General features: G+C 45.7%; 1 protein-coding gene across 1 annotated transcript in view; it reads left to right on the forward strand.

Moving 5' to 3' along the window:
* Positions 1–18,858, forward strand: part of XPO1 (exportin 1) — a 103,625-nt gene that overhangs the window by 66,036 nt on the left and 18,731 nt on the right. Inside the window, exons 4-12 of the mRNA XM_073553942.1 lie at positions 9–81; positions 233–294; positions 384–428; positions 1,073–1,254; positions 5,979–6,027; positions 6,690–6,809; positions 6,892–7,020; positions 7,122–7,280; positions 7,383–7,580. Coding sequence (XP_073410043.1) covers positions 9–81; positions 233–294; positions 384–428; positions 1,073–1,254; positions 5,979–6,027; positions 6,690–6,809; positions 6,892–7,020; positions 7,122–7,280; positions 7,383–7,580 — 1,017 coding nt within the window. The remainder of the gene's footprint in view (positions 1–8; positions 82–232; positions 295–383; positions 429–1,072; positions 1,255–5,978; positions 6,028–6,689; positions 6,810–6,891; positions 7,021–7,121; positions 7,281–7,382; positions 7,581–18,858) is intronic.

Consider the following 18,858-nt stretch of genomic DNA (forward strand, 5'->3'; position numbering starts at 1 on the left):
GATTTTAGTACTATGGGCTGCAAATATTGGAAAATGTAATAAAAACGAGATGGAAAATTCTTCCTCGGAATCAATGTGAAGGTAAATTCTCATTTTACACATGAATATAAACGTAGATGCGATTTGGTACAATTATGGCTGTAAAAAATATATATATTTTCTATTGTAATTTCTTTTACGAAGGTTAAATCTTTAGTGATTATAAACTTTTGCGTTTTAACACTTTTTCCAGGTATAAAGAAATACGTTGTTGGACTTATAATCAAAACCTCTTCGGATGCGACGTGTGTTGAGGCAAGTGACATTTTCTCGTAAAAAGCGTGGTGTGAATAGGTGGCATTAAAAAAATGTTAACAGTAATGCAATTTTTCCTTTTCTTCCAGAAAGAGAATGTGTACATCGGAAAGCTGAACATGATTCTTGTTCAGGTAAGAAGAAAATGTATTTTAGGCTAAGTTCTCATGGGTATTTGGTGCTTTTTTTTTTCTTCTGCAGTGTATTTTCGTGAGGCAAAAAAACTTGCAGTGTATGCCTCTTCCAGCAAAGTGTATGAGATTTAGTTTTGTGGAAATTGACCTGCAGTGTGTTCTTGAAATCTGCAGAATGTCAATTTCTCTTGCAGGAAATGTGTTTTATCTGCAGTTTCCCCACAGACTTAAATGGAGATGTGGAAAATCTGCTGAAAAAAAAACACATGCATTTTTAGTGTTTAAAAGCTATAATCTGCACATGACTTTATCATAACTTTTTAGCAAAGTAGGGTAACTAAACAAATAGGAAGCTTATAAATATCACTTTTTTTTTAAAAAAAAAAAATGACCTACTGAAGAACACCATGATGGCTGGAAAAAATGACAAATGCATGTATAAAAAAACTCACTAAAAACTGCAAGTAGCTAAATTGTCTAACTAATGCAGAAATGCTGATTCAAGTCTGCAGCATAAAAAATGCACCAACATGCTCATCGTGGGAGCCTAATAAGCCCTGACACATTCAGTGTTATCGAAAGGATTTGAGACTTGTTCGTGTTTAATAAATGGTATAAAAATAATTGCTACTCTATCATTTCAGATACTGAAACAAGAATGGCCCAAACATTGGCCCACATTCATCAGTGATATTGTAGGAGCCAGTAAAACCAGTGAAAGCCTTTGTCAAAACAATATGGTCATTTTGAAACTTCTGAGTGAAGAAGTTTTTGACTTTTCCAGTGGACAAATAACACAAGTGAAGGCCAAACACTTAAAAGACAGGTAAATGCAATTTTGTAAAGATCACTGCCATTTTGATGACCAGCATAATCGAGGTCTCCAACAATTGCATCCAGGTTTTAACATTTACACAGTCCAACCAAAAAATATTGTATGTGTGGATTTTTGTCATGCTTTAAAGGGACTTTCTCCACATCATGAAATGGGTAAAAGTGCAACGTGCTTGTAAAAACTAGCAGCTTTGCAATTTACCTCTAAATATACTCTTAAGACTGTAGGGATTTCCATGCTTTCTTGCTCGTTGTTTTAAGTTACTGGCCATCTCTGCAGTATGTCAATGGAAACAAGCCTTCCTGGCAAGGAGCTCAGCACCTGTAAGGTCTTTGCTTTAGAGATGTTAAGGGCTGCTTTGATTACTGGATCCAGTCACCTTCAGTGTCCCTATGGTCCTTCAGCGGTGCAGAGGCAAAAGTGCCTTTACTTTAACCATCTGCAAGTGCACACACAGTTCAGCTGTTGGCACAACCATACCATCGGTCCAAACTGTCAGTCATTTAGCAACTCGCCACCCTAGCAAGCAAGAAGCGGTGAGGCAATGCCCTTCTGAACAAATAACTTGAGACGACAGTTTTAAAAGGAATGTATCATCAGAAAAAGACCTGTTTAAAATCAATGTTTTCTTACATGTATTTTTTATTTCAAAAAGATTGAGCAGAAGAGAAGACTGAGGTGTGAGAAGGTGGGATTGGAATCCCTTTCATTTCCACATTTTGAGGGAATGTGAAGTGTGTGGAGCTTTGGTTGCAATCCCCTCAGAGAGCCAGTGGCCCCCATTAAAGGGAATCTGTCACCCCATTTTTGGCCTATAAGCTGCGGCCACAGCCATCAGGGGCTTATCTACAGCATTCTGCAATTCTGTAGATAAGCCCCCCGATGAAGTCTGAAAGATAAGAAAAGAGTTAAGGCCCTGTTACACATAACTATGTCCCAGCGATCCCACCAACGATCCAACATGGATGGGATCGCTGGGACATAGGCTGATCGCTGGTGAGCTGTCACATAGACAGCAAATCCAGCGATCAGGACCACCGAGCAAGCTGGTTTCCAATGTAAACAGCTGGTATCTAAGAGCCACGCGGCTCTTGGTTACCCGCTGTTTACCCTGGAAACCAGCGTGTAGCATCACTGGTCTCTCGCTGCCACGCAGCGATGCGCGCTTGCCAGCGGGAGACCAACTATCAAAAAAACTGCCCACGATGTTCGAGCGCCGTCCCGTCCGGCGCCTCCCATGTTCATGCAATGATGTCCTCCTTGCTTCTCCCTCGGCTCCTGGGCACATGTACTTTATCTGCCCTGTTGAGCGCAGAGCAGAGTACTGCAGTGCGCAGGCGCCGGACCTCTGACTTTTTCCTGCACACTGCAGTACTTTGCTCTGCCCTCAACAGGGCAGATAAAGTACGCGTGTGCAGGAGCCGAGGGAGAAGCAAGCAGGAGGACGTCATCGCTAGAAGATGGGAGGCACCGGACCCCGACGCCCACCGCACCTGACCCCCCCCCCTTATCTTTCAAGTTTCATCGGGGGGCTTATCTACAGCATTACAGAATGTTGTAGATAAGCCCCTGATGGCGGTGGCCCCAGCTTATGGGGCAAAAATGGGGTGACAGATTCCCTTTAATCGATGCAGATTGCATAGGGGGGTGGACATAGACTAAAGCAGATCCCAGATGGATCTGTCTAGGGGTGCTGTGGCGTGTGGAGACTGTTGTTGCTCAATCTGCATTTTTGTCATATAGAGAAAAATTAAAAAAACATTCCATCTAGTTGCCTGTTGAAACCTGGTAGTCTGCCCAATCCTGGAACATCTGGCTTGACAGACAAATTTGCAAATATTGGTGTTTTTGGCACACGCTGGCTCTAATTAGGGTGTGCAGGGAGCGAAAAAGAAATGGTTTCCATTCCTACACTTATCGTATGGATTAGACTTGGCCAAGAAATAGAAGAGGTGGACCATTGTAGTAAGCAGGGCTAAGGGGTCTGAGTCGGTGTCCATTTTGGTGCAGCTGGTATAAAATGGGCCGACTCGGACTCCTAAAATAGCCATTTGCTGACACATGCTGCCCACAGTGAAAGTATGTATCAGCTGACAGGCAGGGTTGTGGAGTTGGTATAAAATAGACCAACTCCTAAAATATATAATAAATTGTACTACTGTACCCAGTGCAGGATGTGCTGTATATTTTTCATAAGAATTTGAGAGAGTTGTGAAATGTCCTATTAATGTTTGTTCTGTTCCTGATCTAAGGATCTCTGCTTTTTTTTGTTGAGATGAATCTGTGCTGCACTTCATGTACATGCTAAGTAGTGACCATCAGGGCTGTGGCGTCGGATTCAGAAGTCATGGAAGTTGAGGAGTTGGAGGTTTGGCTTACTGACTCCATAGCCGGTAGGAAGTCCTCCATAAGTTTTACCAGTAAGTGAAGCGTAGTGGTGATGTCTTGGTACAGAAGGTAATGTTGCCTCATTTAAAGAACAAATTAAGAAATATGTTGCTCGGAAGGTGGTGGTTAAGGGACAGAACTTCTGATTTGTCAATCTTTACCTTTTTGGGCCAGATAGCTGTTCAAACCTATCCAGAAGAGCAAATAAGTTAGGAAAGTGTAGTGTGTGAGTAATGGTCATTCATAAATCTGTGAATAGACTGGCTTCAAGTTCTTCTGAATAATGCAAAGCCACTGATATGACGCAGGAGCTTATAGCGGTTCTGCAGCAGAGTTGGTAATTTTTGGCAGATTTAGGTTATTTAGAAACTGATGTGTCGAGGGCTCAGAATTATTGGAATTGAGTGTTTGATAAAATATATATAAAACTTTACACTTTATATGGATTGGATGTTTGGAGACCCCATTTGTCACACATGGAGAAGGGTGTTGAGTCACTATTTGAGCTTACGGGCAAGCATTTTATCTAGTAGCGTAACAGTAGGAAGCCTGCGTTTGTTTTAGCGCTGTGTGCGTCGTTAGTATGTAACTTAATATCAAGTATGCACTTACTAAGGTTTATATATGGATGTGATTGATTTGCATTTTCTCGTCTTAAAGACAAGCTGCTTTTCTAGATTAATTTGTAGAGATGTTTGCACTAAACAAATTAAAGATCCTGAAATTTTTTTTTTTTTTATGAACCATGTATATAGATCCTACCAGGACTGTGGATGTGGTATTTATTGGAAAGTATGTTTGTAGGTAACCTGTTCTCTAAGTATTGGATCTGTCAGTAAATATTCTGTAAGCCTCCCAACAGTAAAGTATAGTGGTTGGGTTGGAAAACTGAGAATATACAGTCTTGATCTGACGCAGTGATCGCAGGGCACACTGTGTGGACATCATATGAACAGCCTCATGACACAGGCCCCATTGATGCTGCCAGGCAACCCACTACCACCAATGTATTAATTTATGTACTTGTCTTCTCATCTGAAGCTCACTGCTATATGTGAGGTACCAGCTTATCTCTACTATTACTCACACTGAAAGGGGTTGAAACTTTTGGAAATCACTTGGATAAAAAGTCACTCTTGTCATATATCACTATAGTGAACTTGTGTGCAGAATTATAAAGAATACATATTGTGAAGGAACTCACTAGTACGGCTTAGTACTTGGGCCAGATCCCTGTCTAGCCAGCACCGCTACCTATTTTTTGAGTGCACATCTTTAAGACTATCCAACAGATGGGATGTGGCAGGAATGTAATAGAGAAGGAAGTGAGCTAGAATTAGTAGTGATTAAATCAATTTTTGAGTATGGGTGGTGCATGTCAGTCTGACACTCCCCTAGGTGTCTGCTGGCAGTTTTTAAGGATGGAGCATAAGCATCTGTCTGCACAGGAGAGATCAGACCTTCTGGCAGAACGGTCATGCGCAGAGTTAAGGGTGAAATTAAACTTACCCATCACCAAATAAACTGCAAAAAAAGTATGAAAAGAGGCGACAGTTACCTTCAAGCTGTAAAAGCGGCAAAGGAGCATAGGTATTGAAGAGGCAAATAGTTTAGGATTGTAGTATGCCCCCCAACAATCACAAAGGTGTCTTTATTAGATTGAGTCACTAGTGTTAAATAACAGGGAATTATGTAGAATGGCAATGCCTCTGACTTTACTAGTAGAAAAAGCTAAAAAGCTAAAAAGTATCTCATAAGGCATGAGTGGAGCAATCAAAGGTGTGATAAGGAGTAAAAATGCATTTCTGGGGGGTGTTTAGCATGTTTACCTGTTGAAAGCATACTCTACACACTCCAAGGGTCAAGAATTAGTTGGTGTGTAAATGCAGGTAACACAAGCTGGTGGCAAGGTGTATATAAATGATTGGCCCTGCCGTGATACACCGAGAGCTTATACTTGGTTCCATCCATCTTTATCTTAAGACTGTTATCTATTGTCGTCTGTTTCACTAGTAAACTAAAATGTTCATTTATAGTTTTTTGCTAGGTTTATCCTTAAAGGTTTTTTCTCTTTATAATGTGCAACAAGTCCGTAATAATACCATAGAACGTACATTTCTTTATGATAACAGCTTAGATAGCAGTGCAGTAATTTCTAATGTATATTACTGTTACTACCTAATTGCAATGCAAAGTGTATTGCCTACAAATAAAGAATACAAAGGGCAGTTGGCGCTGCATCTATTTTGATTGTGGATTCTTTTCAGATGATATATAAATAATATAAACCTAAGCATTGTAACGCAAGACTTTGTTTTCTCTTACAGTATGTGCAATGAGTTTTCAAAGATATTTCAGCTCTGCCAGTTTGTTATGGTAAGGGTCTGTGTGCCTCCACCTGGTATCTCGTGTCTGTGTGCCCCCACCTGGTATCTCATGTCTGTGTGCCCCCACCTGGTATATCATCTCATGTCTGTGTGCCCCCACCTGGTATCTCATGTCTGTGTGCCCCCACCTGGTATCTCATGTCTGTGTGCCCCCACCTGGTATCTCATCTCGTGTCTGTGTGCCTCCACCTGTTATCTCATCTCGTGTCTGTGTGCCTACACCTGGAATCTCATTTTGTCTGTGCGCCCCCACCTGGTATCTCATGTCGTGTCTGTGTGCCCCACCTGTTATCACTTAGCCTTGTGTATACACATTGGCAAGAATTGCAGACTGCTGCACAAATGTCCTGCATCTTCTGAAATAATGTTTTCAAAAGTAAAAATTTGCAATACAGGCTAAAATATTTTGAGCCATGCTTTGTCAATGTTAGTTTTGTGGCTTTCCTACATAAACTTTTGGTTTGTTTATGTATCAATCTTGTGGGTGAACACTACTCGGGCAACCCCTTCTCAGTCGGCACACTTGCCTATGTTCAGTATCGCATCGGTATCAGGACAGGCTCTCTGGGGCTCATTATTTGAATGTAATGAACACTTTGCAAAAAAAATAAAGCTCATTTAGTTTTTCATTTTGTTGCACTTTTCAAATAGGAAAACTCACAGAATGCTCCTCTCGTTCATGCCACCTTGGAAACACTTCTAAGATTTCTTAACTGGATACCACTCGGTTACATATTTGAGACCAAACTGATCAGTACATTGATCTATAAGGTAGCGTATTTAGATTTACTGTGGTAAAGTAACAAACTTGTTTTGTACACGCTCTTGTATAACTTGATTTAATCTTTTTCAGTTTCTAAATGTTCCCATGTTCAGAAATGTATCTTTAAAGTGTCTAACGGAAATAGCTGGAGTTAGCGTCAGCCAGTATGAAGAACAGTTTGTGACTCTCTTCACACTGACTATGATGCAACTTAAACAGGTGAGACATTATTGTTAGATTGTATTAACTGACGGAAAACATGTAAAATATCCTAGATTTTGTTATTGATATGAGATCATTTTCTTTTTAATCAAAATTAGATGTTGCCGTTAAACACAAACATCCGTCTTGCTTATTCCAATGGAAAAGATGACGAACAGAATTTCATCCAGAACCTCAGCTTGTTCCTGTGTACTTTTCTAAAAGAGCACGGGCAACTCATAGAAAAGAGGCTCAACTTACGGGAAACTCTTATGGAGGTTGGTTTATTTTACCCACTATTATATTATGCAACCTGTTAACATTGTATTAAGTGTTGAATCAGGGTTTACAGTTCTAATTTTTCCTCTGACCATATTCAGGCTCTCCATTACATGCTGTTGGTATCTGAAGTAGAAGAAACCGAGATCTTCAAAATATGTCTTGAGTATTGGAACCATCTGGCGGCAGAGTTGTACAGGGAAAGTCCATTTTCAACTTCAACATCACCACTTCTTTCTGGCAGTCAACATTTTGATGTTCCACCTAGAAGACAACTGTATTTACCAGTTTTGTCAAAGGTATAATCTGATTTTTGCAGCCATTCTCAATGTCTAAAAGTTGAAATAGTTACACTTACACTTGCTAACAGTCCTAAAACATGTCGGGACTGTATGGTACCATGCACCGAGGAGCAAGGAAATCCATCATGTCCTTTTGTTGGTATGGGCTTTCTAAGCCGCCAACAAGCAAATGGGGTAAAAATAAAATGGAACATCTGAAAAATATAAATGAGATTTTTGGTCAGCACGAATATACAAGAGAAGGGGAAAATCTGAGGCCTGTCAGAAAGTTATGTATTTGTCTAATATTTGTCTCCACAAATTGATAGTGTTTAGCTTTGTGGCTCTTCTTACAGAGCTTCTTTGTAAATTTGGAGATCTGAGCCACAAGTTGGGCATATCCTTAGGTTCTTGTATTAGAAAGTGCATTGTTTATGTCGGCACCTGATTAACTTGACTTAAAAGTACCTAACATTGTGGAGAAGCTCATCGTGTGTTTTTCAAATATCTATTCTATATGTACTAGGATGGAGAGGAGAAGCACAGTGTAGACTCATGCACTGCATTTAAATATTCATCTGCAGCCTCTGAAAGAGCATTAGATCTAGAAAAGATTAAAAAAAAAAAAAAACTTGAAAATTATTGCAAGGAAAGGTTTTTTTTTGTTTTTTTTCCACTTGTATAGTGCCTTCATATTCTGCAGTGATATACAGTTCTTATCAGTATGTGTTTAGTGTGGTAGGAAACCCATACAAACTCTTAGCAGATGTTGCCCTTGGTGGGATTTGAACCCAGGATGCCAATGCTGCAAAGCTAGGTTCTTCGCTAATGTGTATATAATATATGTGCTATTCTTGGTGGTCTGAGTCCCAAGAACTGCACCAATTGCAAGAGAGATAAAATACTTTGAGGCACACACCACTTCTCCCTTTTGAGAAATGTATGTTCATATTAAAAAGTCTCGAACCTTTAGTAATCTGTACAGGCTCAAATGATCTGGGATAGATTGAGGCAAGATGCTCCGCAAACAGTAGCTGCTGTCTCCTGCATGAGCGTGCACAGTGTATTAGTAAGTTTTAAAGCACCAATCCAGCGTTTTTGGGTTGTGCTTTGTTTCACCCCTGGAGTGTTACTTTAAATGTAAACCCCCTGCCCCCCAGTCATATACTCGCTCTCTGGCAGCATCTTAGTTTTTCTGCACCGCTCTGGTCCAGCTGTGCCTTTTTGTGACCGTAGCTTCTGACTGCTTGGAAGCCAGAAGCCAAGTTACAAGCTCTCAATGCAAGTCTGAGAGCCAGAATGAGGTTCATAGACTTTCATTCGAAAAGTGACCTCCACGAAGTCCCATGAAACACTGGAGCAGCTGTCGGGTCACTTTTCACCAGAGACCGACAGGAGCTGCCACGAAAACAGATCTAAACCCCGGAAGTTAAGTATCAGGAGGCAGGGGACTTGCATTTAACCCCTTCACCCCCAAGGGTGGTTTGCACGTTCATGACCGGGCCAATTTTTACAATTCTGACCACTGTACCTTTATGAGGTCATAACTCTGGAACGCTTCCATGGATCCCGGTGATTCTGACATTGTTTTCTCGTGACATATTGTACTTCATGTTAGTGGTAAAATTTCATTCAAATAACTTGCGTTTATTTGTGAGAAAAACGGAAATTTGGCGAAAATTTTAAATTTCGCAATTTTCCAACTTTGAATTTTTATGCCCTTAAATCACAGAGATACGGCCCACAAACTTGATAACTAACATTTCCCACATGTTTACTTTACATCAGCACAATTTTGGAACCAAAATTTTTTTTTGTTAGGAAGTTATAAGGGTTAAAATTTGACCAGCGATTTCTCATTTTTACAACACCATTTTATTTTTAGGACCACATCACATTTGAAGCCACTTTGAGGGGTCTATATGATAGAAAATACCCAAAAGTGACACCATTCTAAAAACTGCACCCCTTAAAGTGCTCAAAACCACATTCAAGAAGTTTATTAACCCTTTAGGTGCGTCACAGGAATTTTTTTGAATATTTAAAAAAAAAATGAACATCTAACTTTTTTTCATAAAAAAAATACTTCAGGTTCAATTTTTTTTATTTTACCAAGGGTAACAGGAGAAATTGGACTGCAAAAGTTATTGTGCAATTTGTCCTGAGTACGCAGATACCTGATATGTGGGGGGGAACCACTGTTTCGGTGCATGGCAGAGCTCAGAATGGAAGGAGCGCCGTTTGACTTTTTCAATGCAAAATTGGCTGGAATTCAGATTGGACGCCATGTCACGTTTGGAGAGTCCCTGATGTACCTAAACAGTGGAAACCCCCTACAAGTGACCCCATTTTGGAAACTAGACCCCCCAAGGAACTTATCTAGATATGTGGTGAGAACTTTGAACCCACAAGGGCTTTACAGAAGTTTATAACGTACAGCGGTACAATTAAAAAATCATATTTTTTCCACAAAAATGATCTTTTCACCCCCAATTTTTATTTTCCCAAGGGTAACAGGACCCTAAAAGTTATTGTGCAATTTGTCCTGAGTACGCTGATACCCCACATGTGGGGGTAAACCACTATTTGGGCGCATGGCAGAGCTCGGAAGGGAAGCAGCGCCATTTGACGTTTTTGGCTGGAATTGAGATCGGACACCATGTCGCATTTGGAAAACCCCTGATGTACCAAAACAGTGGAAACCCCCCACAAATGACACCATTTTGGAAACTAGACCCCCTACGAAACTTATCTAGATGTGTGGTGAGCACTTTGACCCCCCCAGTGCTTCACAGAAGTTTATAATGCCCAGGCGTGAAAATAAATTTGTATTTTTTCCACAAACATGATCTTTTGGTCACCATTTTTTTATTTTCCCAAGGGTACCAGGAGAAATTGGACCCCAAAAGTTGTTGTCCAATTTGTCCTGAGTATGCTGATACCCCATATGTGGGAGAAAACTACTGTATGGGCACACGTCGGGGCTCGGAAGGGAAGTAGTGACGTTTTGGAATGCAGACTTTGATGGAATGGTCTGCGGGTGTCATGTTGCCTTTGGAGAGCCCCTGATGTACCTAAACAGTGGAAACCCCCCACAAATGACCCCATTTTGAAAACAAGACCCACTAAGGAACTTATCTAGATGTGAGGTGAGCACTTTGAACCCCCAAGAGCTTCACAGAAGTTTATAATGCCAGGGCATGAAAATAAAAAAATCGTATTTTTTTCTAGAAACATGATCAATTAGTCCCCAATTTTTTCATTTTCCCAAGGGTAACAGGAGAAATTGGACCCCCAAAAGTTGTTGTCCAATTTGGCCTGAGTACGCTGACACCCCCATATGTGGGAGAAAACTACTGTATGGACACACGTCGGGGCTCGGAAGGGAAGCAGTGACGTTTTGGAATGCAGACTTTGATGGAATGGTCTGCGGGTGTCATGTGCGTTTGGAGAGCCCCTGATGTACCTAAACTATTGAAACTCCCCACAAGTGACCCCATTTTGGACACTAGACCCCCCACGGAACTTATCTAGATGTGTGGTGAGCACTTTGAACCCCCAAGTGCTTCACAGAAGTTTATAACACTCGGACGTGAAAATAAAAAAATAATTTTCTCGTTCGCCTTATTGGGGGACACAGAGACCATGGGTGTATGCTGCTGCCACTAGGAGGCTGACACTATGCACAAAAAAAGGTTAGCTACTCCTCCGCAGTGTACACCCCACCGACCGGCAGGAAGTTCCTCAGTTTAGCTTAGTGTCAGTAGGAGGTGGACACGGGTCTTTTATTAGACCCCTATCTACCTCGTCGTGCGTCGTTCCTTTACAGGTTTCGGAGGGATACGGAGTGAGCAGTCACATCCGTACTCCCACAAAGAGACTATGAGTACGGCGTGTACTGCCACCCCGTATCCTCATAGGTCTCCGCGGCAGGACCAGGAGCCTCGCACAGGTGCGTGCCAGCTATACGGAAGGTCCTTGCCCCCCGCCTCCCACCATCTCGCCTACCAGAGCCTGACGGTTGGACGAGGCGTGGATTCCATAAAGACGACAGACAGCGTGGGATTCTCAGGTACCTTTTATTGTGGCCCCCGGCCTGGGTGAGTATGCGGTCTAGCGGTCCCCCGGCGTTTTCTTCCTAAGGCGGTCGCCAGGGGACCACGGTAGGGCCTGCGCGCCCGCTTCTCCCCACGGTCGCCGCATCCATGAAGGCCCCTTTTCTTTCGGGCCTTGTTCTGCGCCCCCCCCCCCCCCCCGTTTCTTCTTCATCCCGGCAGGGGTATACAGGGGTCGGGCTGTGGGAAGCAGGGACGTGGCCCTATGTTGCGGCGCGTCTTCCACGCCGACCCCCTGCTGACAGGCGGCCGGCGCTATTAATTTAGGCCCCGGCTTCATCTCGGGCCTACCGCTGCGTCGCGGCCACGCCCCCTGCCCCTTTCTTCTAAGCGGGCTTCTCTCCCGCCCGTCCTAGGCCTTCCCAGCCCCCTTGCCTCACACCAGCCTGCTATTGGACAGCGGGCGGTGCTAAGGGGATCTCTGCGGCGAGCTCCGCCCTTCTTCTCCCTCTGGCAGCTCGCCCTTTCCCTGGTGGTCGCCATCTTCTCAGCCTGCCAGCCGGACCTCATTCCCTGCCGGATTTCGGTCGCTGGGCCTTTTTTTTTTTTTTTTTTTCAGCCGGATTGGCCTGGCCTCATCCTGCAGCCAGATCAGAGAGCGTCGCCCTTGGGGACACCGGACCGTGAGTAGCTCTGCACCTGCAGACTTGACACCCTTCTCTGCCTTCTGTCCCCCAACCGTCCGGCACTGCCTCTCTTTTCACTATGTCCAACGCTAAGTCTGATCGTACCCGCTCTGCGTCCAGCCCGACGCCGCTCAGGAGCCATCCATAGCCCCAGGGGAGAGTGAGCCCCCCATGCCGGGTTGGGCCTCCTCTCAATCACAGTCAGTGGCAGACCTCATCAAGGTGTCTCAGTCCCTAGTAGCCGTTCTGGACAAGTTGCCCTTGGGAGCTTCGGCGGGACCCAGCACGTCTCAGGACGTCCCATCTGAGCCAGCCAGCGGCAGTCGCAAGAGGCCCAGGCAGGACCTCCAGGTGGAGTCCTCCCCTCGTCCTACCTCACCCCATAGTCCCCAGCAGTCTCCCTCTCGGGCCTCCTCCCCCGAGTCAGGCGAAGTGCTTTCGGAATCGGAAGGGGTCTTAGAGCTGGATTCGGACCAGGATGCGAACATGAAGGTTACGGTGCAAAACCTCATTGCCGCGATTCACCATACCTTTGACATCGCTGACGCCCCTGCGAAATCCTCTGATCAGGAGGTTTCGTCCAGACGGGCGGAAACACCATCCAGGGTGTTTCCCTTCCATTCTGAGTTTGGAAAGATTTTTACAAAGGAGAGAGAAGATCCGACCAGACGTTTTCAAAGAGGAAAGCGTCTCGGTGTGCTGTACCCGTTTGCTAAAGAGCTCACGGACAACTGGGCCGCTTCTCCCTCGGTGGACCCTCCCGTGTCCAGACTTTCTAATAATACGGTCCTTCCGCTGTCAGGTGTGGCGTCGCTAAAAGATTCTAATGATAGGATCATAGAATCTCTAGCAAAATCTGCCTTTGAAGCAGCATCAGCAGTGGTATGTCCAGTCTTTGTTTCTTCTTGGGCAGCAAAGGCCATATCCACTTGGGCAGATGACCTTCGGCAGGGCATTCTGGATAAGGCACGACCAGAGCATTTGGCCGATCTCGCCAATCAGATTTCCCATGCGGGGGATTATCTGCTTTCTGCCTCCTTGGATGCCGCATCTTGCGCAGTTCAGGCGTCAAGTAACATCGTGGCAATCCGACGTACAATTTGGCTCAAGGCCTGGCAGGCGGACTTGTCCTCTAAAAAGTCTCTGACCAATCTGCCTTTTCAGGGAGTGCGTCTCTTCGGATCACAATTGGATCAGATTATTAAGGACGCTACCGGAGGTACGAGTTCTCTTCTCCCCTCCAAGCCTCGCAGACCTCCTCCAAGGCGTCAGTTTCGTCCCTGTCGGACTTTCCGCCGTTTCAATACGGCGTAAAACCCTTCCAACCAGCAAAGGCCACAGGCACGTCAGGAAAGAAAGAAGGTTTCCTTCAGGCCCACTCCGTCCTGGCGGTCCCACTCTTCCCAGGGAAGACCGTCCAGATCTAGATCTGGACGGTCTACGTCCGCATGACTACCATCGGTCTCCCGTGGGTCCCTTCCAATTGGGAGGTCGACTTCTCTTCTTCAGCGACGTCTGGCTCGCCTCAGTAGAGGACGCTTGGGTCAGAGAGGTTGTATCAACAGGATACAAAATAGAGTTCATTTCTCTTCTACGGGATCGTTTCTTACAATCCCATCCGCCGAGGGATCCGGCCTTGGTCCCGGGGTTCGGTTCGGCCATCGCCTCTCTTCTCAGTTCCGGGGTGATTGTGCCCGTTCCCGAATCGGAACGCTTCACAGGGTTTTATTCAAACCTGTTTGTGGTGCCGAAAAAGGACGGGACAGTTCGACCCATCTTGGATCTCAAGTTACTCAACAAGAGAGTTCGCCTTCGCCACTCCGGATTGAGTCAGTTCGCTCGGTAATTGCTTCCATGGAGGAGCAGGAATTCATGGGTTCCATAGACATCCAAGATGCCTATCTACATGTGCCCATATTTCCCGGACATCAGAAGTTCCTGCGGTTTGCGATTCTTCACGAACATTACCAGTTCGTCGCGCTTCCTTTCGGGCTCGCCACCGCTCCCAGAGTCTTCACGAAAATTATGGCGGCGTTGATGGCCTTGTTGAGGATCAGAGGTCTCGTTCTTTTTCCGTACCTCGACGATATCCTGATCAAGGCCCCTCCTTTCAACAGGCCCGCCTAAGTGTGGCGATCGTTCTAGACAGCCTGTCCAGTTTTGGGTGGATCGTCAACCGGGAAAAGTCCTGTCTGGTCCCTACTCAACGCCTTGTGTTTCTGGGCCTTCTGTTCGACACTCGTCGGTCAAGGGTATTTCTCCCACAAGACAAGATTCTTTCCCTGCAGCAGGGCGTGCGATCATTACAGATCACACGATTTCCATCCCTCAGGTCAGCCATGAGGGTCCTGGGGAAGATGGTGGCGGCGATAGAGGCAGTTCCCTTTGCCCAATTTCACGCCAGGCCACTCCAGCAGGCCATTTTGTCCAGGTGGAACAGGTCGGCTCTGTCTCTGGATTGTCCGGTTCGCTTTTCCTGACGGATCAGGCGGTCTCTCAACTGGTGGTTGACGTCCCCCCTCATTCTCTTGGGGCGGTCTTTTCCCGTTCACTGGCAGATTGTCACTACGGACGCCAGCCTCATCGGCTGGGGTGCAGTGTTCCGCAATCACACTGTTCAGGGTCGATGGTCGACTCAGGAATCAGCTCTGCAGATCAATGTCCTAGAGATACGGGCGATCCATCTAGCTCTCGTCCACTGGGAAAGGCGCCTCAAGGGCCTGCCTGTCAGGATTCAGACAGACAATGCCACAGCGGTGGCGTATATCAACCGCCAAGGGGGGACACGGAGTGTCTCGGCCCTGGCGGAAGTGTCCAGAATTCTTCAATGGGCAGAGACCTTTGTTCCAACGATTTCCACGGTTCACATTCCCGGCGTGGACAACTGGGCCGCCGATTTCCTCAGCCGCGAGGGTCTCGCGGCAGGGTAATGGTCCCTACATCCGGAGGTGTTTCATCTGCTCTGCCGTCAGTGGGGAACCCCGGATGTAGACCTCATGGCATCTCGCCTCAACAGGAAAGTCCCACAATTCGTGTCCAGGTCTCGGGACCCTCTGGCAGTGGGCGCCGACGCTCTGGCCGTCCCTTGGTCACAGTTCGTGCTCCCCTAGCTGTTCCCTCCTCTGCCTCTTCCCAAGTTGTTGAAGAAAATCAAAGCAGAGGGGATTCCAGTCATCCTCATTGCCCCGAATTGGCCCAGAAGGTCTTGATTCGCAGACATTGTTAACCTTCTCGCGGACGCCCCCTGGAAGCTTCCCGACGGGCAGATCTGCTGTCTCAAGGCCCGATTTGCCACCCCAATTCTCGGTCGCTCAATTTAACGGCGTGGCTGTTGAGACCGAGGTTTTGAGACGGGCAGGATTCTCTGATCGGGTAATTCATACCATGATCCGCGCCAGAAAGCCGCCTTCTTCGAAGATCTATTACCGTACTTGGAAAGCCTATTTCTCCTGGTGTGAGGCCAATGACTTCGCGCCCTTGGTTTTTTCGCTCCCTTCTATTCTGGCGTTTCTTCAGGCAGGGCTGGATGCGGGGCTTGCTCTCAGTTCCTTGAAGGGTCAAGTTTCGGCACTGTCCATTTTATTTCAGAAAACGCTGGCCTCCCGGCCCCAGGTCAAAACCTTCCTCCAGGGTGTGGCTCACACGGTTCCTCCGTACCGAGCTCCCGTGGATCCTTGGGATCTTAATTTGGTTCTTCAGGTTCTGCAGGGTCCTCCTTTTGAACCTCTCAGGGACGTTTCCTTTTCCCTCCTTTCTTGGAAAGTGGTCTTTCTGGTGGCCATTACCTCCATCCGGCGCGTGTCGGAATTGGCGGTACTTTCTTGCCTCTCTCCTTTTTTGGTCCTTCATCAGGACAAGGTAGTTCTGCGGCCTCCGCCCTCTTTTCTTCCGAAGGTGGTATCTTCGTTTCGCCTCAATGAGGACATTGTTCTGCCATCCTTCTGCCCGATCCCAGCTCACCCTCGGGAGCGGTCTTTGGACAAGCTGGACCTAGTCAGGGCATTGAGAGTCTATCTAGCCCGGACGACTTCCTTGCGGAAGTCAGACTCTCTGTTCATCACCCAGCCTCAAAGGCCACTATTGCGCGCTGGATCAGATCGGCAATTTTGGAGGCATACCGGGTCAAGCATCGAGTGGCCCCTCCAGGGATCAGAGCGCACTCTACCCGGGCGGTGGGTGCCTCCTGGGCGGTGCGCCACAGAGCTTCCGCGCTGCAGCTTTGCAATGCTGCAACGTGGTCATCGGTTCACACCTTTGTGAAATTCTACAGGGTCCACACCTACGCTTCGGCAGACGCCAGCCTAGGTAGAAGGATTCTGCAGGCTGCGGTGGCGAGTCCACTGGCCTGATGGAAGTTTGTTTCCCACCCCAGGGACTGCTTTGGGACGTCCCATGGTCTCTGTGTCCCCCAATAAGGCGAACGAGAAAACAGGATTTTTTGGGTTGCTTACCGTAAAATCTGTTTCTCGGAGCCTTCATTGGGGGACACAGCACCCTCCTATGTTCTACAACTCCTGTTCTTATGTTTGTCGGTTTGTTACAGTTGAGTTTTGTTCTGCTTTCAATCTATTCTGTTACTTCTCCTACTGCTTTCTCACTAACTGAGGAACTTCCTGCCGGTCGGTGGGGTGTACACTGCGGAGGAGGAGCTAACCTTTTTTTGTGCATAGTGTTAGCCTCCTAGTGGCAGCAGCATACACCCATGGTCTCTGTGTCCCCCAATGAAGGCTCCGAGAAACAGATTTTACGGTAAGCAACCCAAAAAATCCTGTTTTTTTTCCACAAAAATGATATTTTTGCCCCCAATTTTTTATTTTCCTAAGGGTAACAGGAGAAATTGGACCCCAAAAATTGTTTTGCAATTTGTCCTGAGTAGGTTGATACCCTACATGTGGGGTAAAACACTGTTTGGGCGCATGGCAGAGCTTGGAAGGGAAGGAGCAACATTTGACTTTTTCAACTCAGAATTGGCTGGAATTGAGATCAGACGCCATGTTGCATTTGGAGAGCCCCTGATGTGCCCAAACAGTGGAAACCCCCCAATTATAACTCCAGCCCTAACCCGAGCCCTAGCCCTAACGGGAAAATGGAGATAAATACTTTTTTTTTAATTTTATTATTTTTCCCTAACTAAGGGGGTGATGACGGGGGTTTTGATTTACTATTTATGGCGGTTTTTATATTTGGCAGCTGTCGCTCGCTAAAAGACGCTTTTTATTGTAAAAATAGTTTTTGCATCACCACATATTGAGAGCTATAATTTTTCTGTATTTTGACCCACCGAGTCATGTGAGGTCTTATTTTTTGCGGGACGAGTTGACGTTTTTATTGGTACCATTTTCGGGCACGTGACATTTTTTGATCGCTTTTTATTCCTATTTTTGGGACACAGAATGAACAAAAACCAGCGTTTCATGAATTTCTTTTTGGGGGGTGCGTTTACACCGTTCCGCGTGCGGTAAAATTGATAAAGCGGTTTTATTCTTCGGGTCAGTACGGTTACAGCGATACCTCATTTATGTCATTTTTTTATGTTTTTGTCAGTTTTATGCAATGAAAACTATTTTATATAAAAAATAATTATTTTTGCATCGCTTTATTCTGTGAGCTATAACTTTTTTATTTTTTCGCTGATGATGCTGTGTGGTGGCTCGTTTTTTGCGGGACAAGATGACGTTTTCAGCGGTACCATGGATATTTATATGCGTCTTTTTGATCGCGCGTTATTACACTTTTTGTTTGGCGGTAAGATAATAAATCATTATTTTTTGCTTCGTTTTTTATTTTTTAAGGGGTTCGCTAAAGGGGTTAACTAATGGGACAGTTTTATAGGGCGGGTCATTACGGACACGGCGATACCTAATATGTGTACTTTTATTATTATTATTATTATTATTATTATTATTATTATTATTTTTTTTTTTTTTTTTTTTTATTTCCAAAAAATGGATTTATTGGGGGAATATCTTTTTTTTTTTTTTTTTTAATTATTTTAACACTTTTTTTTTTTTTTTTTACTTTATTAAATAGTCCCAGGTGGGACATCACTGTCCTGTGACAGATCGCTGATCTGTCACATCACAGATCACTGTGACAGATCAGCGATCTGACACAGGCACTGCAGAAGGCTTCCTCATGCCTGCGCTTTGCAGGCACTGAGGAAGCCAGCTTCCGAAGGCCCCCGTCGCCATCTTGGATCCGGGGGCCTGGAGGAAAGGAGTCCCCCGCAGCAGCGCTGCACATTGCGCTGCCGTGGGGGGCTCCGGGAAGCACGGAGGGAGCCCCCTCCCTGCCGATGCTTCCCTTTAACCCCCGGTACACCGCGATCATGTTTGATCGCGGTGTGCAAGGGGGTAACGTGTCGGGGGCGGTCCGTGACCGCCCCTGACACATTGTGCCGGGTGTCAGCTGTGATAATCAGCTGACACCCGGCCGCGATCAGCGGCGCTCACTACGTGGGCGCCGCTGATCGCGCTAGACGTACTATCCCGTCCATGGGCATAGGGGCCTGGGTCCCATGGACGGGATAGTACGTCTCATGTCAGGAAGGGGTTA

Source organism: Dendrobates tinctorius, unplaced genomic scaffold (assembly GCF_039654945.1).
Source record: "Dendrobates tinctorius isolate UK_male_01 unplaced genomic scaffold, ASM3965494v1 ptg000203l, whole genome shotgun sequence".
NCBI lineage: Eukaryota > Metazoa > Chordata > Amphibia > Anura > Dendrobatidae > Dendrobates > Dendrobates tinctorius.